The sequence below is a fragment of the Haliotis cracherodii genome, unplaced genomic scaffold (genome assembly GCF_022045235.1).
Source record: "Haliotis cracherodii isolate W230 unplaced genomic scaffold, xgHalCrac1.p SCAF_3, whole genome shotgun sequence".
NCBI lineage: Eukaryota > Metazoa > Mollusca > Gastropoda > Lepetellida > Haliotidae > Haliotis > Haliotis cracherodii.
In genome coordinates this window covers 36150083-36177911 of record NW_027266286.1, presented here as the reverse complement: position 1 = coordinate 36177911, position 27829 = coordinate 36150083, and the positions used below count along the sequence as shown (strand labels likewise).

The following is a 27829-nucleotide window of genomic DNA, read 5'->3' as shown; positions in this document are numbered from 1 at the left end:
GTACACATATTTTACCTTATCCTGACTCGTAGTAATTGCTTGAATCCTACAGCAAGGTGCTGGGTTCCACCTGTGAGCATGGTGCATAACGAGATCTGATCAATTAAACTCTGGCAAACATGATAATCTTCTTTATATCCATGCAGGGTGCCTTGTGAAAAAGAGGAATAAATGTTATAGATTTAGTGGATTTAGCAAAGTTTGCTAAGGAAAATAATTTTACCCGCTAACTTTAAATGATTCTAGTGTAGAGTAGGTAATAAACTTCTAGTATCCACTGTCAGTTGTTGTGCAACTACAAATGGTCCAAATTGGTGAATTCCTGCAACATCATATCTGCTCTTATCCAGAAGGAGATGCATATGGTTGTTCAGGAGACTTCTGCTGAACTGTTTCTGGATAATGGAATGAACAGTCTTCTCAACCCTTGTCTTTTGGAGCTTGTCCTCTGCAGAAAAATAGATAATGCTTGAACTGGACATAGTGACAAATCTTCACCATCCTCTGATCCCAGGATGGATGAGAGCGAAGGGATGTGAAATTGTCTGTCTGGTTGATCGGTAGCTGATTCTTGGTGATGAAATCCCATCTCAGACCGAGATGGACTGATGCATGTTCACCCCTGTTGAATCTTGTATATGAGAAACTGATCGCATGTATATCTAACATTATGGCTGCCATGGCTAGTGTGAGCAGAAATAATGTCTTCTGGGTAAGATGTTCAAAATCAGCTTTTGTAGAGGTTCTTAGCCATCATTGGTGAGGTGGTTCAGTACCACATTCAGATCCCAGGCTGGGACTCTGAATTTCTTCTGTTGATCATCTAAGCCTGTATGATCTCAGTAAGGCAATCAATTCTGTGAGTTTGATTCTGTTTCCCACTGTTATAACGGAGCTGCTAGCTGCTAGGTAGGTGCCTAAAGTTAAACCCTTGAGGTTCCTAGTACACCTAAGGTGACATGGGAAATCTGCAACTTGTGGGGAAGTGGCTTTTAGCTGCTGCGAACCCCTTGTATCTCGCAAACTGGTCAAAATTCTTCCATTTATTGTCACTTTGACTTCTTGTAGACCTTGGAAGCACTAAGGACACTGCCTTGGCTGCTCTGGCTGAATATCTTCTTCTAGTGAGGTTGAATGTGATATGTTACATACCTGAAGTTCGTGGAGTTCCTGTCTTTGATGAACTTGCTTGATGTGAGGATGTAGTAGAAGATCTGGCCAGTTTCGGAGGATTAGGGTGGGTTTCCCTTCCAATGCAATGAGCTCTGGAAACCAGTTTCTTGCCGGCCAATAAGTCACAACCAAAGGCAGTAATAGGTGTGGATAATCATCTGTGATATCAGGGGCATCAGTGCTGGTGGCGGGAACGTGTAACTGTGTAGCCCCTCTGATGATATCGCCAGTGTGTCGATGACCCAGGCTTTCTGGGTCCGGTTCTGGTGGACAAATGCTGTTATCTGCCCGTTGAATCTGGTTAGGAACAGATCCCCTGATGGGGACCATCCTTCTCTTGTCACTAGCTGGAATGCTTCTGAATGTAACATCCATGCTGTTGCTGATGGCTTGGATGGTCTGGGTAAGGTGCCTGCTGGTATGTTTTACACTCCTGGGATGTGTCTTGCCTTTAACCTTAAGTTGGGCTTGTCTGTCAGATTGTAGAGTTGAAAGGCTAACCTCAGAAGGGCTGCAGATCTTGTTGTTCCTTCGACAGTCATGTAGAACGCAACAGTTGGGTTGTCTGTTCTTATCATCAAGAACTTGTTCTTCAGCTGTGGGGCCCAATGAGCTAAAGCATGGATGACTGCCTCTAACTCTAGATGATTGATGTGGAGAAGTTTTTCTTCATCTGGCCATATCCTTGGTGCTACTTCTGAAGTGAAGTGAGCCCTCCATCCTTGTAAGGATGCATCCAGAAACAAATGCTGTGTGTATTCCGGCTTGTTCAAAAAGGTTCATCTGCAGACATTCGACTTGATCGTCCACCATGATAGATATTTCTTCAGTCGTTGTGGTAGTTGAAGTCTGAAAGATCTAGAAATGGTCGTAGGAACCGCTGAATGGAAAGTAGTTGCAGTTTGCCTTTTACTGTCAATGCTTGAGAGGAGGTGAGTAGTCCTAGTAGTACTTGTCACTGATTGACAGATTGCCCACTGGTCTTCTGGTACTTGAATCAGATGCTGCATCGTAAGAAATCTGACAGGTATCTCATGGAGGCTGGATGTATGGGAATGTGAAGGTTAGTGTCTTGAAGATCGATGCTTGCTAAATGATCTTGCTGATGTATCAACTACTTAGCTGCGATAACTGGAGCATTCTGAATTTTTCTAATTTCTGCAGATCTTCATTGTTGAATTCCTTATTGTGGTTGGTTTGGTTTGGTTGGTTTGGTTTGGTTTGTTTGTTGTATAACGCTGCACTCAGCAATATTCCAGCTATATGATGGCGGACTGTAAATAATCGAGTCTGGACCAGACAATCCATGATTATGAACATAGATCCATGCAATTGGGATACGATGACAGGCATCAACCAAGTCAGTGAGCCTGACCACCAGATCCCGTTAGTCACCTTTTTCGACAAGCCTAGTGGCCTTTCACAGAAAGCATGGGTTGCTGAAGATCTATCCTTCCCCGGATCTTGTGGCAAGTGTGTTCCTCTGGAAGAATTGGTGGGTAACCCCTCTTGAATGATGAATGGGTTGTCCAGGATGTCCAAATTCCTCCAGTATCTCCCCACCGTCGACCTACTGTTGACATCTGTACACAGATGGCTGGAGGTGGAAGTTCTCAGTTGTTTGTCAGCTTTTCTTCATCAGTAGGCACGGGATCCTTTAAATTCTTGGCAACAGCTGGACTACGAAAGGCAGAAGACATCCCTCTGTGGGTAGATCGCTTGTCCTTGGCTTTCTAAAAACCCAAAATCTCCTTTTAAACTGTGCCCTCTGCATGGACTGCTTTGTACATCTGGACAGATTTCATCAACATCTGTTCTTTTGAGTCCTGCACCACAACCTTGTTGGTACTTTTGATGTGTCCATCAAAAATGGTTGAGGCTTCCCATGGCTGTCTAAGTTGTGCAATGTAAGTTGCTGTGCAGTGTTGAGGGATGTAGGACAGATGGGGTGAGGATCTCACTCTGAAACACGCACGGCATGCACACATATATTACATGATTTCATAATGAATACAGAGGTATATTCTAAAAATATTAAAGATTTTAAGCCAACTGAATTTTTAAAAAAAAATCTTTAGATATGATGAATAGAGGTTAGAAGGATTCAATCCAAGCAAAAATGTTAATTAAAAAGAGCTAATTTTGATAGGACGGCTCGGATTACAAAAGCTCAGGATTTTTTCCCTAACCACTCAGTTCATGCAACAATGATAGAGTGACAAGCACACCATCTTGGTCATGTGTTTCTGGTGTGCATGAGCCGGCCAGGGGTGCATGAGGTGAGCTGTTTTTTTTCTGTTCTCCAGGAACACAGTTCAGGAAGTTTCCACCACCTTTTGGAAAAATTAGTATGAGTCAGGATAAGGTAAAATTTTATTTTTGGCCTGGTCTTGCTCATCTTTAAAATACACATCATTATTCACCTTTCAATGATCGGCCAGATAATCAATGATGACTGACACATGTAACCGCCACAGGTTCATGAAAATCTTCGGAAATCTCTCCCGTCACGTATTTATCGTGTCGGCCATTTCACGTCTTGTACTTGATGTAAATGTATTACAACGCGCTGTCACTGTGACTGACTTACTGAGGTAGTTCTTAACAGACCTTGCTCATCTAATGAGGATATGATTTGAACACATGTGCTGCGTAAGATGTTTCTGAAGGGCAAGTTGTGCATCCATACGCCCTTGTCACCTCTCTTTTTGAGGAACTTTTTTACTACGCAATATAGCTGGTTGTTGTATGGCTGTCAGTGTAAACATGAAGTCACACGTACTAAATAAGCTCCGACGTTCATACAGTTTGGTCCTCACTCTATGAAGGTTCATACTCCAATGAAATCACACAAAGTGAAGGTCAATTCTTATATATATATTATTTTGGCCTTTTTGAAATTTTACAAAGTAGAAAAAAATAATTTGCAGACACAGAGGACCCTATATATAGTTAAAATACATATTCAAGAGTATTTGTACCAACTGCAATTTTTAAAAAATAAAACAATATATTCATACTAATTTTCAATCTCTATAATGTTGACTGTATTAACATTGCAGTGTCTACATCCAGTTTGCATTGACAATAATCATATGATTGTAACACAGATAAAGCTGATTCTTAACTTCATTAGGCCTTGCTTTTTATGTTTCCTTATTCTAAACTGATGTTTCAAATTCCAACATAAACAAATTATTAATGTTATTCTTTTTTCTCTTCACACCAACAGATATCTGCATTGCACAATGACTCTTATTATTGTATTTAATATCTTGGCATACTTGTGCATGTGTACTAGTATTTGATTACACATGCATGACTTTTTAGCAGTCATCTGTTTCTGAACTGAATATTATGCCAATAAAGATAAGTAACATAAAAAAAGGACTCTGGTATTCTTTCATGTTTGGAGAATCAATCAATTTCAATGTGAAAACATTTTTTATTTCTTACATAAGTTACTTCATAAGATCAAAATAGATCCAATTTAAATTGAGGAGATTAAATTATGAAGTCTAATTCATTTCAGTTAGTCTGTCTAAACTCCAGTCCTATTTTGCAGGCAATAATAAGGAATGAAAATTTAAGGAAAAATATACCTTGTCTGAGTGAATCAGTCAATATACATATGGGGCCTGATTATAGACACTGACTGTAACATATGTAAGTATAATCTGTTATATGCAAAAACAAATAACATAAATAAATCAATTTATCTACATGGAATGATTGTGGGGCTCAATTTGCATTTATTTAACCATCAGAAGATTTGATGATAAACTTTCTAAATTCATATTTGCTATATGATAATAATATCTACAAAATATACTTTATACTACAGGTGTCGAATGAAAATCAGGATACATAGCTACAGCAGGATAGTGTGTGGGTTTGTATGGGAAATAGTTTGTCAACATTAAAATAAATATAATGTTACTAAAACAAGAAGATAAAACTATGATTTACATCTATTTATGTAACATACACATTTTGTGGGGTAGTCAGTATGATTTGTTGTTTGTTGGGACACATCTCTGTAATTTACAACTATTTTAAGAGCATGAGTATCAGAATTCTGTAAGAAATGATGGATCAATGAATTAAACAACACCTATGATGACTCAGAGCACTTAATGGTGGGACACATGTTACAAGGGGCAGAATAATATGGGTAAATCTCTTATTTCAAATCATGGTGACTAATATGTATATTGCAACTGAGTAACTGAGTGCTTAATAGATGCATGGTAGATTTTCATTTGGCATATTTCTAAAATATAATACAAATTTAAATATTCAGATCCAACATTAATTTTGATATAAAAAGTAACATTTAAAATCAGTTGTTTTATTACTTTGAATGTTATTTCTTCTTAAAATATTTGTAAAGGCACGGATGTATACTTACTTTATAGATCATTGGTAAAGGTCTGGGCCTGTCAAAGATGTCTGTGTGCTGCAAATGTAGGCGTATCACTAATTTTATTAAATTGAAGTTCTAGGTGGTATTTGTTGAGATTTGAATGCTTCGAATTGTGGTGGGAAATAACACAAAGGCTGATAAATAAACTGAGTCTGCATTACTTCATCGATGCAATATGTTAACCTAGACTGACAGAATGCCTCGCTGTTTTCTGACGTAGAAAATACCATGGCAATAAACTGTTTTTCATGAAGTTTTTCCGTCTATCTGCCATAGTGACAATTTGTCTTGTAGTTGAAGACTCAACAAATGTTGATATTACAAACTAATAATCACTACAAAATATCTGCTAGTTAAAATAATTCAGTTATAAACGACTGTTTATGAACGAAGGTGCAACAGGGTAACTCTTCAGCTTGGCTCCGTGTCTACATGTCACTAGTTGTCGCAGCGCACATTGATCTGGGAACCAACCCGGAAGCGACAGGTTGGCTCGTCGCTTATATCATTTCAAAAGGAGAGTTATTGCCCTTTGGAACAAAAAGATCGGCCATAAAGGCAATTTTGTACGAGGTATCAATTTCCAAGTCTCAGAATTGTACAAGGTGCAACAGTAACTTGCAATAATTAAACAATCGCCCCAAAGACGGCATTGACCATTGATAGGCATGCTTCCAATACTTCATGTTCTTATATCTGTAAAAATACATGCAAATATTAAAATCATGCCTATAAAGATAACCATTCAAGACAAGGTATATACCAAATTCAGACAAACCCTTACTGTTTCATAGGGCTGCTAATATAGCTTATATTTTAAACTAGGAGTTGACAGTTGACATAAAGTAAAATGGAATGGCCCTTATTTACATCTGGATACAGCAACTTTGATGTTCAATTGAAGTTTAATATTCCATGTTATTTCTCTGTCACTAATGCACAGAGGTATTAAAGTTCTAAGTTGTAGCATGGGTGTGTTGATCTGCAATCTCCCTTGTTACAATTCCTTGCTCTGATGTATTTATATGATTTTTAGTATGTTTCAATAAACATTCCTTATTATTAAAAGACTCTTTGCACTTCAGACAAGAGTATGTTTTTTCTGCTCGATGTCTGTGAAGATGTGTGCGCATATTTGCTCTTTGACTAAATGATTTACCACAAACAGTGCAGACATAAGGCTGCTCACCAGTGTGGATCTTCTTGTGCTCTCCTAAGCTACCTTTGTCACTAAATCCCTTGCTGCACAAATCACACTGGTATGGTCTGACACCAAGATGTCTTCTGACATGAGTCTCCATATTACTCTTCTGAGCAAATGATCTGCCACAAATGATGCACTGATGTGGTTTTTCCCCAGAGTGCAGACGCATATGAACTTTCATGGTGATCTTCTGAACAAATGATTTCTTACAAACAGGACATTTATATGGCCTGACTAGGTTGTGAATCCTCATGTGCCTGCCAAGAGTTCTTTCATTGCTGTAGAATTCATGACACACTGGACACTGAATAGGCTTGTGCTTTTCTTCCCCTTTAACTGAAAAGAAAAGATGACATTACTGAAACATCGTATATGTACAATTCTCTGGAAAAATATATGTTGAATATATATTTTCAAATATACATATCACAAAACAGCATTAGGTGAAAACATTTTCATTCTTTGTTCTGCATATTTTACCAAAATATTTCCCATATTTGTTTTACATATTTTACACTAAAAAATGCTTAGTCAAGAGATACTCAGATACTTCTGGTTCATTGCCATTGGATACCTTCAGTGAAGTTAAGACACAAATAATGTTCAGTATGTTTCAATATCCCAAATCATCAAAAGGCACCAGTTCACCACCAGACTGATGAGTATAGCAAGTTCCAACAAGAAACACTCAACAATTCTGGGGTTCAGTTACGGACAGATGGACAGATGGACAGATGGCAGATATGCTGAAAGTTATATCACACCATATTTCAACCTGTTGAAGAAGTGTCACAACGAGATCTTCTTTAAAGAGGTATAATTTTTACTTAAGTTTGAAAGTTACCCTCCAGTATAAGGTGTATACTTACTACAACTGCAAGTTTAGCGGTGGTGTACTCTTCCCATACATTGGTCCTAACTCTTTTCCCACATGTTCATTTTTTTAAATACCCTTCTGATAATGGATTTAATTAGCTTAGTGTGTTCTACATTTGAAAGAAAGTAAAACAAGATGGATCTGTATTCTTGTAGTGACTGTAATGAAACATTTGACAAGTTTTCTTCCATAAGTCATTCACATGTGAAAATAAATAATAAGATAACTGAAACAATGTTCAACAACCTACAATCAGGTACCAAATCATTTTAAACAAAGATGACAAATGCCCCCCTTGCCTCAACAATTTGGAAGAACAATTAATCTGACTTACTTTAAGTCCAATTTGAGTCCAACTTCAAGAAAATGTCTATCTAATGTGTCTGTCTGTATACAGAGTAGTTTTTTAGCTATCAAAACAATAGCATGGAATTGAGATTCAGAACTTTGCATTTCTATGTCAGGTACACACCACTATGAACAGAGTCAAAATCAAACTTGTTGCCATGGAAACAGAAGAAATATATAGTCTATAGATCCACAAATAGCGAAAGGCTTCTGTTGACAAACTGGTGTACACAGTTTCAAGGAAGAGTGGCCATTAGTTTTAGAGATATGGTCCGGACAAACACACCATTATGAACAGTGTCAGAGACAAACATGTTGTCATGGAAATGAAAAGTTATAGATTCTAAACACCCCTAAGTAGCAAAAGACACCATTTGACAAGCTGGTCTTTGTGTGTGCATAGTGTCATGTAAGAAATCTTGCCGAGGCAAGGGAGTTAACTGGCTATGATAATCCAGTTTCCACACTTGCCGATCAAGGCCGGATTTTCTAGGTTCAATCGTAGCGCCACCAGTGGCTATTACGAGCTATAGCCCTCCTACTGACCAACCAGGTTCCACCTCTGATATCACTTGCATTTGTTTTAAACAAAATGGCTGCACCTAGTTAAGAAAGGCCGATCGATAATCAAGATTTATATTGTAATAATACAGGTCTTACTTCACAAAGTGCATCAAATAACGTAACCACCTTGATTACAAACATGAAAAGATTTGGAAAATATCTGTTGACGCAAAGTTGATGGTACACATGCTTTTCAAATCCTGCAGTCGACCGAAATCTGCACAGCAGTTTACAAACCAGATGTTGATTTTGTTATGCGATTTTGATTGGATTATGCATAGACTCGTTAGTCCAGCCAAAATATAACTCCAAATCAGCAGCCTCGTTTTGCAAGGGTGGGAACTGGACTTTTAAAATCAGTTAACTCCATTGCCTCTGGAATATGCATGAAAGAATACCTATTAGTTTTTGAGATATGGTCTGGACAAACATACTACTATGAATAGAGTCAAAGTCAAACTTGTTGCTATGAAAACAGGAACATGAGGAAAATGAGGAACCACTTCAGCCCCTGATTAATACATTTACCATTTTGTTTGCCACACTCAGCACTATCCAAACTATATGACAGCGGTCTGTAAATAATCTATTCTGGACCAGACAATCCAGTGATTGACATCATGAGCATCAATCTACACAATTGGGATAGGTTAACTTGCATCAACCAAGACTAACGATCCCGTTAGTCACCTCGTACGACACGCATAGTCGCCTTTTACAGCTAGCATGGGTTGCTTGAAGACTTACTCTATCCTATGAACACAAAATGCCATTTAGAAAGTGGTCAAATGTAACAAATGTTATATTTGGGATAACACTTTCTGAGTAAAGTACAGATTCTCATACTTTTTTGGATTGAGTCCAGTCCGGGATTCGAATCCACACTGCCAAAGTGTGGCACACAAAGTCAGTGATCTAACCCACTCAGCCACCGAGCCATCCACAAAAAAGAAAGTCAAAGTCAAAGAAAGCTTTTGGCCATGGGAGCTGTGCCAATTTACATATGTTAGATATTAGATCGCTAACTTTGTGGACTGGAGATAGGTGCTGCACTCTGGCAGTGAGGGTTTGAATCCAAAAAAGTACGAGAATCTATATTTTACTCAGAAAGTGTTATCCCAAATATAACATTTGTTACTCTATCCTAGATCTTCATGGATCAAGGTACCAAGTTTGGATGAAAAATGGTGAAAAGGTTGTTTAGTTGTGCTCAAGAAACAAAACCTACCTCTGTTTAAGCAAAGCCTAACTTGTTTTCATGGAAACAGGCAAAAATCAAATTTTAAAAATTCCTAAAGAGCAAAAGGCACCACTTCAGCCCTTGGTTAATAATGTACCACGGTTTGGATGAAAGTCTTTAACCGTTTTGAAGTTGTGCTCCGGAAACGACACCTACCCCACCAACTCCTTTGAGATTAAGTCCCAATTATTTCCATGGAAATCAAGAAAAAATTTTGTTTAAAGATAATGAACGTTTTTTTAAGCTGTGCTCCAGAAATTATTATGGACAGACAGATGAGGCATTGAGTATATCCCCCTAACATCATAGGCCGAGGGGTGGGGTGGGTGTGGGTGGGTTTATAAACAGCGAGTAAAACATAAATGTTTCTGAAACCGGTGATGAAATGATTCTGCTAGTTCAGTCAATACAATTCAGTCCCCATTCAAAATTCATAAACATTGCAATATATGGAACATATAAGTTAGGTCCCACTACTACTACATCTATGCCAACTGTTGATACATTTTAAAACAAGAGTCATCAGGAGATTACATTTTCCCCCGAAATGGAGTTTGGCTACTTATACCCTACTTTTGGTTCATTGCAATTGGATACTTTCAGTTCAGTGAAGAAAAAGATGGTAGCTGTTCAATATTTTTCAACATCCCAAATCATCAAAAGGCACCAGTTCACCACTAGACTTATCTGTATAGCACGCTTCATCCAAAATTAATTTTTAGTATGTCAAGCTTGTAGTCATGAAGACATTAACAAATATCAAAAATACAAATCACAAATCATCAAAGGAAAAAGTTCACCACATGAACCTCATCTGAAGATATACTCACACGCAAAAGAAACGCAAGTCAAGTATGCAGTATACATGTTATTTATTTTCAACAATAAGACAAGAAATACTAATAGGGCAAGATTGACAAAAAATTGACTGAAGACAGCTTAATGGATTAAAAGGCAGATGACATAATTGTTTTTTTCAAATGTTAAGGGCTTACACAGTTTCGGGTCAATACCCATAATGTCATTCAATACCTGGTGTGACCACCATTAGCATTGATCACTGCCACATATCTCCTGTACATTGAGTGGATCAGACGATTTGTGAAGGCCCTAGGGATCCTCCTGCACACATCCAGAGCAGCTGTGTGTAGTTCATCGGCAGTTGTAGGGACTGGGCGCATTTGAACCTCATCCCACAAGTGTTCGATGGGGTTCAGATCATGGCTGAGGGCTGGCCACGGTAGAACACGGATGTTGTGTTGTTGCAGAAAGGCCATGGTAGCTCTTGCAACATGTGGACGAGTGTTGTCCTGCTGGAAAATGTGTTGTTGATGTTGTGCAAAAAATGGAACAACGTGGGGTCTGATCACTTGGTCGATATACTGCTGAGCAGTGATGCCGTGTCCCCGACCTTGACCAACATTCAGAAAGCACGTGGGTCCAAGTCTCGCATTAAGTCCAATCCCTGCCCATATCATGACGCTATGGCCCCCCCAGATCCCTTTCCACATCGTTTCTGTCAGCGAAACGATCACCTCGATGCCGCCAAATTCTGACTCTTCCGTCTGCATGGGAGACACAAAAGCGACTTTCATCAGAGAAGATGACACGCCTCCACTCACGATTACACCAATTGCGATGACCCTGTGCCCACTGAAGTCGTGCTTGTCGATGCTGTGGTTGGAGAACAGGACGACAGCTGGTCGGCGACATCTGAGGTTGTTGGAACAGAGAAGTTGGATCACAGTGCCCCGGCTAATGTGTCGATTATGTGTTCCTATGGTCTGTCGAGCACTTTCACTTGCAGTTAGGAACGGATGTCGCTGGTGTTGACGGGTAATCTGCCGATCTTGTTGAGGTGTGGTGACCCTAGGACGACCGCTCCGAGGAAGGTCATCTGTGGTCTGTGTAGCAATGTATCGATGCAGGAGACGGTAAATTGTGGTTATGTTATCGTTGAAATGACAGGCAACATCTTTGACAAACTCTCCAGCTTCCAAACGTCCGATAGCCTGGTTTCTCTGAAATTGAGTTAGGCATGGCATTGTTGACCAAGAATCAGCCAGTTCTATACCCACTACAGTTCGTTACAGCTTGTGCATTTTCAATTTCGCGAGTAATGGGTGCATGATACCCACATATTCATTGAAATGGTGCGTTTTGGCGATTCGTTTTTTATGTTGTGTTTATACTCGGGGCTTCCAAAATGCAACCAAAAATACTGATAACACCATCAGGCTTCACACAATGCTTAAACCCGTATCAATTTATGGTTCCGTGTTTGTTACCTATTTGCTTAAAACCACTTGTGTTTCTTTTGCATGTGAGTATATATTGATAACTGGTGTACATATTGGATTATGCAAATTAGACATATATCCGAAACTGGGTTTGCTTGGGACTTTAAGTATTTTGTTTTCGGGACCTTATAGAAATGCATTGTGGTGAAATAAATTCTGTTGCAATTTGTTCCAAGTGAAACCTTATTTTGCCTGGACTAGTAAGCATGCTGAGTATAACAGTCTTAATTAGAGAAAATTGGTAGTAAGTGCTTAATTCCAAGTTTCTAATCGTCTCATCATCTCCAAGTTCTTCTCTTAGCTTTTTACTGGTATAAAAGTCAATACTTTAGAAAAAAAGTGGCAGTTGTGTCACAGGTACTGTACTGTACATAACCCATCACACCCATCCAAGCTTGATTCACTCACCATCTTAAATTGCATGGTCATCAATCACCCAGGCCCCTATGAATATATATGAACTTAGAAATGGAAATAGCGGACTTATGTCTAGAAATTACAATGGTTGAGAGTCGGACCAACTGTCAAGAATGGGTCAGCCCAACCCAACTGAAGGGAATCCCTCTGGTCACCAGAAAAACTGTTAAAAAGAACAGCGAACATGACTTAAAGACAAGCTGCACCTAATGTCCCAGATCTTTTTCAGGACAGATTCACATTCTCTGGAACAAAGAACAAAGAAATGATTGATTATAGTGCCCTCTGGGCACAAGGCATGCTTAAACGAAAACAACCTAAATCCAGCCCACACAAGGCTCGAACAGAAAAGACTAAGAATAGTCTTATCAGAGTTGAAGATACAACAGAAAATAAGATCACAAAACAAATAGGAAAAAGTTGTCTTTAGCGCAGACTTCTCCCAACATCTTAATAGGATCCTAACAGATATTACCCTGGAGATGAATTAGGACAAAAAATATCATTAGAATAAATAAGTGTGGAAGAGGCTACGTTGTTGACACAGCAAGACAAAAACACCCAAGATGAAGCCTCACTGAAGCCACCTGGGATAATAGTACTTGAACTCATCCAAAGTCACACTTGTGATGACATTCAGGCACCAGAAAGTCACTACAAAAAGTTTACACCCTACCTTGACTTTAAAAAATCCCAAAGTTGAAACTGCCTTAACATCAGAAGTCACTCAAAAAGAAAACCCAATGGACCTACGATCAGCAGCTACCACTAAAATTCAAACTACCTGGGACAGCTAATGCAGTTAGATCCGCTATCTATCGTAGATCTCCTTAAGCCAACAGATGAATAGAGAAGGCCAAACTAACCCTATTTCTGAGAGACGGACAGCTACTTGATGTACAGAACAACCAAAGATAAAAGGGGGAAATATATCAATATAAAAACAGAAATTTATAAAAACTCAATAGACATGTGTACTCTACTCACATACATGAGTCCCAAAGAGGGAAAGGTCAGTCAAAGGCAGAAGGCGACCTCTTGAACTCTTAAAGCAACAACAACAAAAATGGTATAAGATAGTGATATTCTATGTCCAAGAAAATCCGCGACATATTTTAGGGAGTGACAGTTTTAGGGATGATGAATTTAATATTAATATTCTTACAGATTGTCAAATTGTAAATAAAACTGTGATACAAATTATATCATTCTTATATTCAATGTGGGGAAAAGTTCATGTGGGGTATTGTTGGAGTTGGAAATTGTTGTGTGAGGAAATGACCTACACTTGTCAAAAAAGACACTTATCTCTTGGAGACCAAAGGAGACCAAAACAAATATCTGATAAAAAAACAACTTAAAATGACCAACACTTGCGTCTAAACTCCAGAAATGTTCCTCATCAGGAACTTTAGAAAGTGTGATCAAGTTGTACTTACACAAACAAAATGCCATATGCAAGTTGTGCGCATTATGTGATTGAAATTCTTTTGTACCCGGACACACTGTATTGTTTAACTCAATGCTATCCCTATATATTCTTTTTTCCTTTTTTTTTCTTGCTTTTAGATGGCTCATAAGTTGAACAAAACACACCTCCTTGGTTGTGGTTTAAAATGTAAAACAGTGAGCAAGGCTTTTCCCTTGCTCTCAGTTTTCTCAGGCTCTTCCCTTGCTCATGGTTTTAAATGTTCAAAACAAACTGAAGAATTGTGTTTATCCTAAACGTAACCCTTGGATAGTGAAAAGTTGTTTGTGTGTACATAATAAACCTAAAACTTTGTCTTTCAGCTTCAGCAGAATTCTGTCTAGAAGAACACATGTAGGTAAGTCATAGGCAAACATCTCCCTCCAGTTCATGGACTGCTTGCAGAGCTTGTTGAACTGGAACTGGACTGACAAACACTGGGAGCTTCTTGAGGAGACAAGTGGCAAATAAATCCAGCTGATGAGTGTCCCACAACAATTTCGTCCACATGAAACCCTCTGGATGGGGAGGCCAATTTTCCTATGACAAGCTTTTATCCTGTCGCTGATCAAATCTGCCAAGGCAATCAAATGTGTAATCTTACTCATCAAACTCATATTTGGTTCTCCCTTGTCTCTAAGGCTACTACTGTGTCCATAGCCACCAGAATACCAGAATAGGGTCCAAAGATGGGACTTGTTGGGATGACCCTGTAATTCTGTGATCATGCGCATGGTCTTTAGTAATTTGGAGGACATAAAATTATGGGGCTGATGTAATAACATCTAAAACTGATGCTGAGGTCTGTGTTCTTTAATTCCCTTGTTTAACAATGTCCATAGTGTCAAGTCTGCAACCACTAACATGGTCCCTTCCAGATAAATCATAGCCTTCTGCCTGGGATAAATTCAGTTCTACAGGTCTTAATCCGATGTACGTTGTTTCCAAAACAGAGAGACGGCGATCACCTCTTCCTCTCTCGTCCTTGCTTGTCCGCTTTGGTGTTGAGAGGGCGTGTATGTCTTTCTTCCACCTGTCTGCCTGAAAGGATTCCTTCCCCGATGGTATAAACTTCCTCTTGCCAAAATCCTGGAAGGCATGATCCCTGGCCGAATATCAAGACCTCTTGGTCTGAAATGCTGAACTGTTACCGTTAACCGCCATGTTGATGGTGGAATGCGGAAATCTTACTGTGGTGTCTTGGTGAACTTCATCAAGGACCTTGTGCAGCTTCTCATCACAGAAGAGTTGCGCCATGGCATGTTGAAAGAGCGCAAAACACCTGGAGTGTTTTGACACAGCTCTATTCTTGGGATGACAAAAAATTCTCCAGCATTTTCACTAAGCTGTCTGACAGGATATGGATGAAGGCTAGTGACTGGCAAGTCCCCTGAGATACCCTCATAACACTTTTGAACTGGTGCAATGGCATGATGTACTCCAGCCACAAACCAGTTGATATAAGTTGTAATCTACATGGCATGTCTTCTGACAGTGTCAAGCTCCCTTATTATGTCCATAGGTAAAGAAATCATTGTGATGGGAGAACTCACTAATTTTAAGTAATCTTCTTGAATATGTCATGTTCAAACTAAAGGGGGTAGCTTAGCCAGGTAGAACAAGAGACGACTAGTACAATATACACAGATTTATTTACATGAACATCATATATATAAGTAGCTAACAAATATATACAACAATGGTGAGCATACATAGACTTTCCAGGACGAGGAATTAAGGACAAAATCGACATCACTGTCCCCGAAATGCCTTATGCACAACATGTAAACAATAAACAACAACACAAACACAGCGATGAGTGGACCTTCCAGCTCAGGCATACATGAGGTGAGTGGAGCTCCAGCTCACCTCAGGACGTTTCCTACGAGCGGCACATCCTGCTCGAGGTCGTCCCTACACCAGCACTCGGAATACCAAGATTGACTAACACCGTAGTAACAGTGTAATGGTAGCACATATATAGTAATGAACAACAATGGAAAGACAATGACGTTGATCTGGACATGGGACTTCTGGGGGTGATGAACCGACACAGCTCAGGGGATGAACAATTAAGGCAATAAATGTCATACTATAAATAACAGTAATTAACGGGAAGTGATATAGTAGCCCAGGTTGGCTGTCAGTCAATATACAATGAAATGTTGGTGAGGATTAACAACGGGGATTAGCGCCTAAAACGTAATGACAATTTAGTTATGGAGACATGGCTACAGGGTAATTAGCCTTTGGAGTCAAATGTACTTCAGACAATGGTTGTCGTAAATCAGTTGCTATGACAAATACACGGGTAGGGGTAGAAGCACTGTTTCATTTGAGGTAGAGGTAATCTATCCTCACTCTTTAATTTCTTCAAGTTCTCACTGGCTTGATTTATCACTTGATTCACATTTTGGTGAACTTTAGTAGCTGAGATAGAGCACAGAGAAGACAGAGCACTTCTTAACAATACCACCCAGGAGGTTCCAACGATATTCTTAAGGTCAGGCCTCTATTCCTCCTCTTAGTTTGTACGGAGTCTGTGCAGTGACTGTGAGGAATGAGATGCTGCATTCATGGTCCCAATGAGCTTGGGTGGTAGATATTCAGAAATCAGAATGATTCGGCTGCTGACACAATATCTTGTGTCCAATGGTCTATCATGACCCCACTGCAGAGCCCGACTGGCATTCTTGAAGGTGAACTCTTCAGTGCTACTGTAGAAAGTGACACAGACCCCCAAATCAATCCGTCTCGCTTTTGACCTCTTGCCAAGGGGGATGATTCTGGCCCAGCTTACAATTTCATGGTGTGACAACGTTGTGGTAATGTAAGGGATATTCTTCCGTCCATATAACGTTATTCCCATTTGTTGTCACAACATCATGGGCTAACATTTTGTTACGTCATATCCATGTCGTCACAACGTTGTGATTTTGTATTTTTACGTAGTGGCAATGTTATTATATTACGTCCCTACGTTATTCTGTGAACTAACATGGACGTTGTCACAACGCCGTGAAATAACTTTGTGTAAGAGGGATGAAATATGTTGTGACAACATTATCTCATGACTGTCCCCCGCAAAAAATGTCATAAAAACATCCCAAAATCATTTCGCATCAATGTTTTAGAATATGCTTTAGTCACGTGAATGTGTATGATTCGAGATACACTTTACAATACTTTTTAAACCAGGGCGTCGAATAGCCCTGTTAACAGTTAGGTCATGTTTTGGTGACAATTTACGAAACGTAAAAACACCACTGAGCTGTTAAATAGATACATATGGCAATAACAAATAGTCAGACACCATTACCCTTTAGGCTTGTACTGCAGGAAACAAAGGGTTGACCATTTGATATTCTGGGGAGGTCATGACAAAAATAATTATGCTTCAGACTGGTGAAAAAAAAGAATTTGCCTGCCAAAAATTGATATAGATCTAGTTGCAAGGTGCTTAACTTCAGGCTCATAGTGATAAATAAACATAACTGTGACCGAACAATTATCAAATCTCCAAAGAAAATGTCCAGGTCCCCTTTAATATTAAATGGTCGATCCCGAATCAAATCTATACAGTATATCTTCAACTTACAGTCATGAGATGTCAACATTCAACAAAGAACTTCAAGACACATTTGTGTTGACATTTTTATATTTTTAGATAATTGAAAATTTATACACTTTTTGAAATTATTGATTGCCAGAATCTTCTTTCTTTGGTGTTCACTTCCATTTCCCTGAAATACAAACAACTTCATAAATCTCAAGCAGGTATTTGAAATATTCTGAACCGCAAAAGAAACGTCACCATGGATATATATATGAGAAACCTTATTTGTCCAAACACTGTATTCATACTTTGAGACATATGAAAAAGATAAAACTTGGCAAAACAGATCATCAAGGTTGAAATTAAAGTGTTAAATGTTCTTCCAGTGAAACACAACACTAGTCTCTGAAAAAATGGCATTTCAAGTCAGTATCTCATGTGTCCGCTATGTGCATTGATGACTGCCGTGCAACGTTGATACATGGAATGGATGAGGTGGTTGATGAAGGCCATAGGCACTTGAGCCCACACTCTGAGGAATGCCTGACCCAGTTCAGTTGCAGTTGTCTCCCTTGGTCAGACGTCATTCAGCCGTATTTGAATCTCGTCCCACAGGTGCACGATGGGATTTAAATCGGGACTGAGGGCAGGCCACTGCATGGTTCTGATGCCATTCTGCTGGATGAAGTCTCTTGTTGCTCTCGCAGTGTGGGCACGGGTGTTATCATGCTGAACCTCGTGGTTGCGGCCAAATGAGGTATGGCGTGTGGTCTCAAGACTTGATCAATGTACCGAGCTGCTGTGACACCATAGCCTCTCCCTGGACTGATATTCTGGAAGACCACAGGGCCGACCCTCTGTGCAAGACCTATTCCACTCCACACCATAATGCTCGGACCACCCTACAAGTCTCTTTCAACAACACAAGCATCCAAATAACGTTCCTCATGAGGTAAACAGACTCTCTCTCTCTTGTGATACAGTAACGGCTCTCGTCTGAGAAGAGGACTTTTCTCCACTTCTGGTGGCACCAATGCTGGTGCTGTGTTGCCCACTGAAGAGAGTCCTGGTGATAACATGGTGTCAGAATCGGACCTCGGTATGGGCTTTGACAGTGGAGGTGTCTGCTCATCAATCGTCGATGCACGGTGCCCGCACTTATGTGTCGGTGGTGTGCCCCCATGGTCCGTCGAGCAGTTTCTGCAGCAGTATCAAAGCGATCTTGAAGATACTGTCGCACAATCTGACGATCCTGATGTCGGGTAGTGACCCTTGATCTTCCACTACGTGATTGGTCATTTGTAGTGTTGGTGGTCTAGTGCAGTTGCTGGAGCCTGTATATGGTCCTTACGTTGACTTGAAATGCATTGGCTACTTGCCGGGCAGTTTGTCCAGCTTGCAATCGTCCAAGGGCTTGGTGTCACTGATTTCTTGTCAATCTTGGCATGTTGTAGCAATTCAATAACGAATGAATGTTATCCGAACTGGGTGGATTTTCATAGGGCAAGAAATGGGGGAACACATGTGCATCTCAATTTACAAGAAACTCACATGCATCGGGTTACCATGGCCATTGCCGTGATGCGTTTGGGCGATCGGTTTTATTGTCATCTGCTTTGTTTTTATATCATCAAATTTCATTTTTCCGGAGAAGTTAATGTTAAACTCTGACAAAAATTACCCAGATATTTAAATGACAACTTTACATGCAATGTTACTTCGGTGATGTTTCTTTTGTGGTTCAGTATATTATATGACAAGAAACATTCAATTGGCGATAAAGCTTTATCAATATTCCAACAGTAATGTATAATGCAAGTGTTCGATGGAAACATATTTTAACATTCATTCAAAGACATCAAGAATCATGTTGAAGACAGAATGAGGTACAAGCATAGATTTATACAAATACACTCTTAGCATTCATTTAAAGCAACAAAAGCACCAACATGTATATAGACAACAGAATGTAACAACTGTACTTACGTTAACATAATTCACATCTCAGGGTTTCTTTGGTGTATTCCTTAATGATCCAACATTCCATGACTTTATCTGGAATGGTCGTGTCCCTTTTTCCTCCTTGCTGCAGTGAAAACATATAACAAAGTCAAAACTAGAACTATATTCAATAAGTATCTATTCATAGTCTTTCAAATCTTATTAAAATCAGATTATAGTTCTTGCTATCGCTAACCAAAGATCTGAGGACATCCCATAACGGGTGAACAAATTTTCATCCAACCAATCAAAGTGTTAATTACCGGAAAGTGACAGACGGAATGTGTTCTCTAATCATGCAACCTCGAAACCGTTAACGTACGGTACGACTGATTCCGTCAAAATCATCGTCTATCTCTCGCTTCCATGGGATAAACATTTGAACAGAAGAGGCATTGCACAGTACGTGGGAAGCACTGCCATACAATCTCAACCATATATTAGACATTCTGGAATGTTTGCTTGTTCAGTTTTCAAAACTTTGATAGAGAACTGTGTCAACATATTTTTCAAGCGTAGTCTGAAATGGAAGTCGCCAGGAAGAAACGAGTGTCGTAAAGCTCAAGAAAGCTGCTTTCTAATTGGATGATGTCGACTTCTTGTCAGTAATTTCAGTGGTCGGTCAAAGTTCGCGAAAGGTCGTTCTGACGTGACCCATAATGGGATGTCCTCAGATCTTTGTTTAGCGGCAGCGAGAACTTAGATCTGATCTAAATGAGATTGTAGTCTATCAAAAAACATAACATTTATTGCATAATTGTCTAAAATTGTCTAATTATTGTGGACCTATTCTAAATCAGAATACAAACGGGAATAGATATATTAAACAGGCATTGTAACTAATTACGAATCACAGTTTCATCGCAGCGCTGTTTATAGCTACAGTACGATTTCATAGCGAGCACTGTAACTAACTCGTTCAGTTTTCGATCACCATTTTATTCTCACTCCTTGTCAAAAAGTTTAAAAGAACCAAGTATCATATGAAATTTATTTGTTACTACGTTTATTGAACATAATACAGTTCAATATCGTTAAATACAATTTTGTAGGATGGTAGCCAACATGGTGCACATTGGCTACACATATCTCACCTTAATAATCAACAACTCACTGACAATATATTGTAATATTTAACTTTTGACTATCGACTAGCTTATCACCACAACCGAGGACCATACTGCAAACACCCTGTTATAGCGCGAGACGAGCGACTCGCTTTACTTTTGCTCGTTTTCATTAGAAGGGAATTGGACATATTTATTGGAAAATGAAATATAAAAATACACATTGTCAGAGCTAATTAAGCATGTTCGAAAACAACAAATATGTTCCTGTCTCTTCCCGAAAATACAATTTAATAACATCATTGAGCACTTTAGACTAGGGCGATAACTAGCAGCCTACAGTTAGTCGATCTGAAAATACTTCCAATGTTTTGATTCCCTAATTTTGCTGAATAACAGAAATCTACTCAACCTTTCCCATGGACTGAAATGAGCCACATTGTTTCACAAAAATCAAAGTCAGTAGATTAGTACATGTACAGTAAACTTGGCCTACCTTTAGAATACAGTACCACAAACTTTTCAAACACGTGACAATACCCTATGACGTAATTTGTGGTATTTTGTTGCCAGTCATACCGGCGAAACAATGCCCTGTGACGTCAGGGGTCATCGAGTGTGCATAAGCTCCTCTCAGTGATCTATCATCTCTACACACAATGTTATTGAAGACGCCAAGCGGTACTGAGAGTTTTGAATATTTACTAAATATAGCCTGCGGCAGCGCATTTTATAGCAAGCGCTAGTTTACGAAAGCACCTTTATTTTTTATTGATTTTTTATTTCGTTTTTCTTGTAATTGAAGTGGCTAAAATGGTTATAAATGGGAACTAATATACATATATTATTTTTTTGGTTCATTAATTTTCATTATTATGCACAAGAATGAAGTTTATTGGGGATATTATATTGGCACTGAACACATCGAAATGTAGCCAGTGTTAGGGTAGGCTACCCCAAACTCTATCCTTAGCCCTTGGATCCCCTTTACGATCAATCACCCCTTTACAATCATTTGGGTTAGGTACCCGTTTAGTGGCTATTGGATTACCCAAACTCTATCCTTAGCCCTTGGATCCCCTTTACGATCAATCATCCCTTTACGGTCATTAGGGTTAGGTACCCATTTCGTGGCTATTATAGATTCTATAGTCGCTCCTAATATTCTTCACACAAAAACGTCGAGTAAAGAGAACGAAATGGTTTTGTGTCAAATATTTTGGCCACTGGAAACTGTCCTGGGACATTCACACAAGCCACTTTCACCGGCTACATTTTTTCAGTCTGATTCAAAAGTGAACTCACCGTTGTGTCGTCACTAGCCATGCTCATGCCTCCTCATTCCTTACTATTATCCACATCATCGTTACAGTGTTCCCTAGCACACTTTTCTGTCACAAAATCCACCCTACAAATTATTAAGTACCATGTCATTCATGCCTACTCACGAGTTTGACGTCTGACGCCTGGAGCTGTTTTCAGTTCGCGCCATATCGGCTCATTCCTCACCACTTGGTATCTTGTAGATTACGAAATGGGACGAGCGTGCCAAATGGCATCGGGATAATTCGTAAGTGTCCGTAGACTAAAGTCATGAGTCACCATGCCTACCCATAACCTTCGTAAGTGTCCGTCACCTATTCGACCCTTTTCGTTCAGTTCCGTAACCTCGTAGGCTTGACTAGGTAAATTTGCACTTTGTTTCACAGTGTGGACGTAGCTCAGTCGGTTAGCTGTCGGGCTAATAATCCGAAGGTCGCGAGTTCGCGTCCGACGGATTCTCACAAAAAACTTGTTGATGGTCTTTGACACATGTGACCTACGGCAGAGATCGTCATCACGAGAAGTTGTGGTACTAAGGTCTAAAGGTGCTACGTAAACTTATAATGTAAATAGTAATGATTTTAGAAATAACATGGAAGAAAAGGCAACAACTGTCAGTGGTCTGTAGACAATGCATACATTAGCCTATATATCAAACATATACTTCTTGCCCTTGATAATTACCCTTTGCATCCATAAAATAATAATATGGCAAAAATAGCCTTGAGCCTCCTTCACCTCTATATACACATCATGGTCTGTGTATCTAATATAATATCAACACTGACGCTCAGTGAAAATCACCAGCAAACTGCATTCTAAACCCTGCCCCTTCTGTATAATAAGATACATTTAAATCATTTCACTATCTGCATGTACAGAAACATAACAACTAGCTGAGACTGCTTTTGAAAAATTAACTTACCTCATCCGAATTCAGATCAACTATCCAGTTCCAGTTGACGCACAATGACTCAGTCGAAGTATGTCCAGAGTGAGCTTGAACTAAGATGGCCGGTGACAACATATCATCCGCGATAATGTGACGTCACTTCACGAGGCAACAAGGCTTTACTTTTCAGCAGTCGCTCTCACAAAAAATGCGCGCCAATTGTTTGCCTGTAATGTTGCAGTGCCGGGGGGGGGGGGGGGGGGGGAGCAGAGAGAGAGAGAGAAGAGGAGGGGAGGGGAGGGGAGAGAGAGACAGGGAGATGCCCCCCCCCCACCCATATTTTTATTTGAATCTAGTTTGAGACAACAAGTGATACTTGTACAAATATTTGCCCCTCCTGTCCAAAAAATTAACTACGGCCTTGTATTGCTTGTGACAACATTTAGTATACAGATTACTTCATGAATAGATCTATATGCAGTATTAGAAATTGGCACTAGTCCTGTAAGTCCTGGCGAAACTGCCCAGTGGTAAAGGTATCATATGGACTAGTTGAAATTTGCCCTTTTTAAGGGTTTTGCTATATGTTATCGTTATGAGGACTAGTGGATGAAAACTGTTAGTTTCTAACGCTGATATGTTTAAAAAAAATAAAACTAAGAGATGGTAGATCTGCTACACATTATTTACAAAAATATTTTGTGATGTCCAAAGTATTATGTTATCACAACGTTAATTTGCAACGTTGTTGTTACGCTGTGGAATAACTTTACGATGTAATGTAATACTAACGTCACAGAGACGCAATTACGTTCTGGAGATTTAAGTATTAAGAGATGAAAATTCAAATGCGGAAGGTAAATATAGGAAGGTAATGCATCACTGTAATGCATCACTGCTTTGATATTCTGACAAATTCAAGTTGATTTTGATGAAGCAGATGTATTTCTATATGATTATCAAGAAGCAAACTCTAGAACTTTTTTTATTATGAAAGAAAATAAGTGGAAATATACACTGTCCTAGAAAAGAAGCTGTGAAACCCTGGGTATCAATATTGATAGCTGTGTTGTAACATCTTGGTTACACATTTACAAAAATATAGAAGAATGTCTTGTCATGAGCCATAGCAAGTTATCACTACAGATACAGTGAGTGAGTATAGATCTACGCCAATTCAAGCAATATTCAAGCAATATCACAGCAGGGACACCAGGAATCGGCTTCACACATTGTATCCATGTGGGGAATCAAACCTGTGTCTTCCGTGTGACGAGCGAACGCTTTAACCAAAACAAGGCTATCCCACCTGACCCCCATGTTTACAGATTAACAATGGCTTAAGTAGTATAGGTAATGGGGGGTCTGGACCACTTCCACTGGAGCCAGATTTATATACTTATACCACCACTTCAGGAGGAATTTTTTATGTGTAAACGCTTATGCGATTTAACGATAGTCATAAGATTAAACTAAATTGTAATGAAAATATTCTGGATTATTTTTATTCAAACGTATACCATTTTTTGTTAACAAAGTGATACTCAACATTTTTACTTAGTTCTTCGTTCATTTTACTAGGAGACCAGACTATATACTCTTCTTGGTAATTGGAAAGAAACAATTGATGACAGTATTTAGTTGGTTTGAGATCACTGATATAATATATACCTTGTGGTAATTCTCTCCATTTGATAATTTTGTCCCTGAGCATAAATGTTTCGATAGCTTCTAAATGAATGTATGATTTTATGCAGTGTGATCTAATGATAGTAAGCAATCTATTTTTAATCTCCAACCAGTTCTTTGGTTTTGGCACGGAATAATTGACGGTCTTGTTGTCTCCCCTGTTCAATAATTTTTTTTCTTCTCATCTTCGCTAATACCACTGGTCTTACAAGAATTGGATCGAATCTCCTGCTTCATTGCGTTGTATTTGGTGAGTTCTGACAAAACTAAATGAAACTCATCCTCGGATATCTTACAATCGGCCATTGCTGTTGAAATATGGTCCTCAATGCTGTTCAACATTGCTTCGGCGAGTATCCGAATATTATCATGTTTTAATGCTTTCTTTTGCAACCTACGAGAAATGAATTTTATCATTATTCCTGTTCTGAGACTCCGGCAGCTATTTCCATGCCAAGTATGATAGGCGCGGCGATTATAGTTGATAATAAACCAACACCGGCTACACCGAGTCCCATCCCGCATGTTACAAGCGTGGTGTCAACTCTGTCAAGAGCATTCACGGTACTTTTTATACAATCCAAGTCTCAACTCCCTCTCCTTCTCTATTCAATGTTTTATGTCGCTTATTTGATGTAATCGAAATCCATCAACAGTATCCATCTTTTCATCGAGCGCCGGATATAAACCCATAGTGTATATTATTATATCATATAATAGTCTTTAATTGGTCTTGCTTCAATGTTTTGAGAGTATACATCAACCTTAGTAAATGTATATTATATGGCATGAATATCTTAGTAAGAGAAATGCTGTCACTTTTAATAATTTGGACCCCTTTACGGGCTGCAATGGGTGATACTCCCATATAAATAATACTGCAACGTTGACGTTGGTGTTTCTTTGGCCATTTAATTGATAGACCTGGTAATATTTCTAAGGCATCTTCTGGTGCATCTCCAAACAAGACTTCAATAATAAGCGTAGAAAGTTCAGGTATAGCATTCAAGTCATTGAATTCAGTAACCAAATTTAAACTAAATTTTTTTACTGCTGGACGACTCAATAACATATAACCTGGGTTTTCTGGCAGGGGAGAGACTAACACACTTTTTCATATTGATTGGATATAAGCCCCGAGTACGATCCCACTATTTATTATCTTAGTTAAATTATGTGCCTTACCCATCATCACATATGGTGGGGTAATGACGATATTCAGTAGCCACTTGATTTTTGCTTTGATCATAGTCCATTTATGATCATCGTTGCGAGTAAGATTATACGAAGTGCTTTTATTGAGTCTACTAACGTCGACATCGCTTAAATCTCCTAGATTACCTGTGAATGTAACTTCTTTCCGCTTGAATACATTATCTTGTAAGTGTAAAGCGTATAACTTACCATCGGTACCGGGTTTACCGAATCCTTCTGTGTCTCCGAGATTGGAAAGGCAATTGTATTACATTGTCTGAGTGTTCCAGGGCCTGATGAATCAACCATTATTTATAATATGGAGTGTTACACTCAAGTATCCTATATGTACAGGTTGATGTTTTACATCTAATACCGAAATTTTGAGGTCTGAAATAATACCACACTTTAATTTTTTATATTGTAATGATTCCGTTCTACCGCTATTATATTTTTCATCTTTGACTGGAATAGCTCTCAACAGAGTAGATGGACTTTCTAGTTGAATATTATCCGTCGTACTTATCTGATCAAGATGGATGCACAACTCTTTATAGGGAACTAAATTAGGTAATTTAACTCCATGGCGTGTTTCGTTGGGTGGATACTCTTTCGTATCCTATTACAAATCCAAGTGTTTCTGCTAAGCGCCAGAAAAGAATTACAAGCTTTTCTCCAGCTCTTAAAATCAGCATCCCATTCAACTCATTTTGTGTGAGACTAGCTCCTGAAGGCTTAAAAATATCATTATTGAGTGAGCATATGCTGTAATACCCATCAGGTATAATGTAAATGTCACCATTTATTTCACCTATTAATAACCTATTATTACCTCTCACAGCATTTATATTGGTCCAGAGCGGGTAATACGTTACATCGCATAGAGCGACTTCAAGTTGTCCATCAGAGTTATCGATAGTATGAAGCAGTTCAATAGACTGACCATTTGTTATTCCTGGGAGTGTAACATACATATTAAATATACAAAGATACTATATCATAACTTAAATATGAAATCAACTTACATTACTAATCAGTCGATTTTAGTAATAGTGCAGTGGCATAGCCCACATATCTGAAAGTATTGTGTGTTTTGAGATACAAGCACCAAATTTGGCACACAGTTACTTTAATATGTTGCAAACATTTTTGGATATGGAGCCACTTGAAATTCCACCCGCAATCTATAATTGTCAATATTTCTGGATCCATGTCAACTATAAACTTGGGGGTCAAGGAATCCAATGGTGTCAGTTACAAGTGCCTACAACTGCCGCCATATTGACTTTCAAAATGGGGACACAGTAAAAAGTAAGTGTTTAACCCAATATTTTGTTATTTTAGCCATCTAAGCCACAGACACACAGAGAACAGTGATGTCTCAAATTATTTTTTTCGTGCGTGTGTGTGTATGGGGGGGATACAGGCTATGCTCAAGCTACCTTGGATTTCAAAATAATATGTTGGTATAATATAGTCAATAATTGTTCTAACGTTAAATAGGGTCATTTCCTGGCTGCGCTGCCCCTGCTCTTGTTCTAAATGTAGATGCCCCAAATGAAGACTCTGTGTCTATATTTAGATCAGACTGCACGGAAGTCCTGTGCTGAACAGCTGTGACATCAGATCTGTATATAGATTTTATGCTTGAGTTTTTACTGCAAGAGTTACTTATAGGTGTTCAATCTGTGGAGAACCTCAAAACTTGAGTTTACTGCAGTCATGTCCAAAGAGTATAAACTAGTTGAGGTGACGAAGGCTGTGGTTCCCAAATCACCCACACCAGTTAACTGGGAACTGTGTGTACTGTGCCAAGAACAGAAACCAGAGGCGCTTCAGACAGGTGCGGGGAAGACCACATGGCTGCCATGAAGACTGCAGGAGACTGGTTACAGGGCAGTGGGTGGACACAGGCCCAGGCGCAGGCTGAGATAGCTATGGCAGACTCCTTTCTGCAAGCAGCACATGTTTCACGCACAAGATGCGCTCATCAGGTGACAGCTGCCACTTTGCATACTCTGCAACATGATGCGCATAACATGTACACTGAACGAGCAGCTGCCGAGGAACAAGAGGCACTGGCGTTTGAC

At 39.2% G+C, this 27829-nt stretch overlaps 1 protein-coding gene and 1 pseudogene across 1 annotated transcript in view; both read right to left on the bottom strand.

Moving 5' to 3' along the window:
* Positions 1-295: 295 nt before the first annotated feature.
* Positions 296-1327, bottom strand: LOC139475397 (uncharacterized; annotated as a pseudogene).
* A 5008-nt stretch (positions 1328-6335) lies between these two features.
* The window catches only part of LOC139474304 (uncharacterized), a 103744-nt gene continuing 82250 nt past the window's right edge, over positions 6336-27829 (bottom strand). The window contains exon 3 of the mRNA XM_071257259.1: positions 6336-7139. Coding sequence (XP_071113360.1) covers positions 6556-7139 — 584 coding nt within the window. The 3' untranslated portion in view covers positions 6336-6555. The remainder of the gene's footprint in view (positions 7140-27829) is intronic.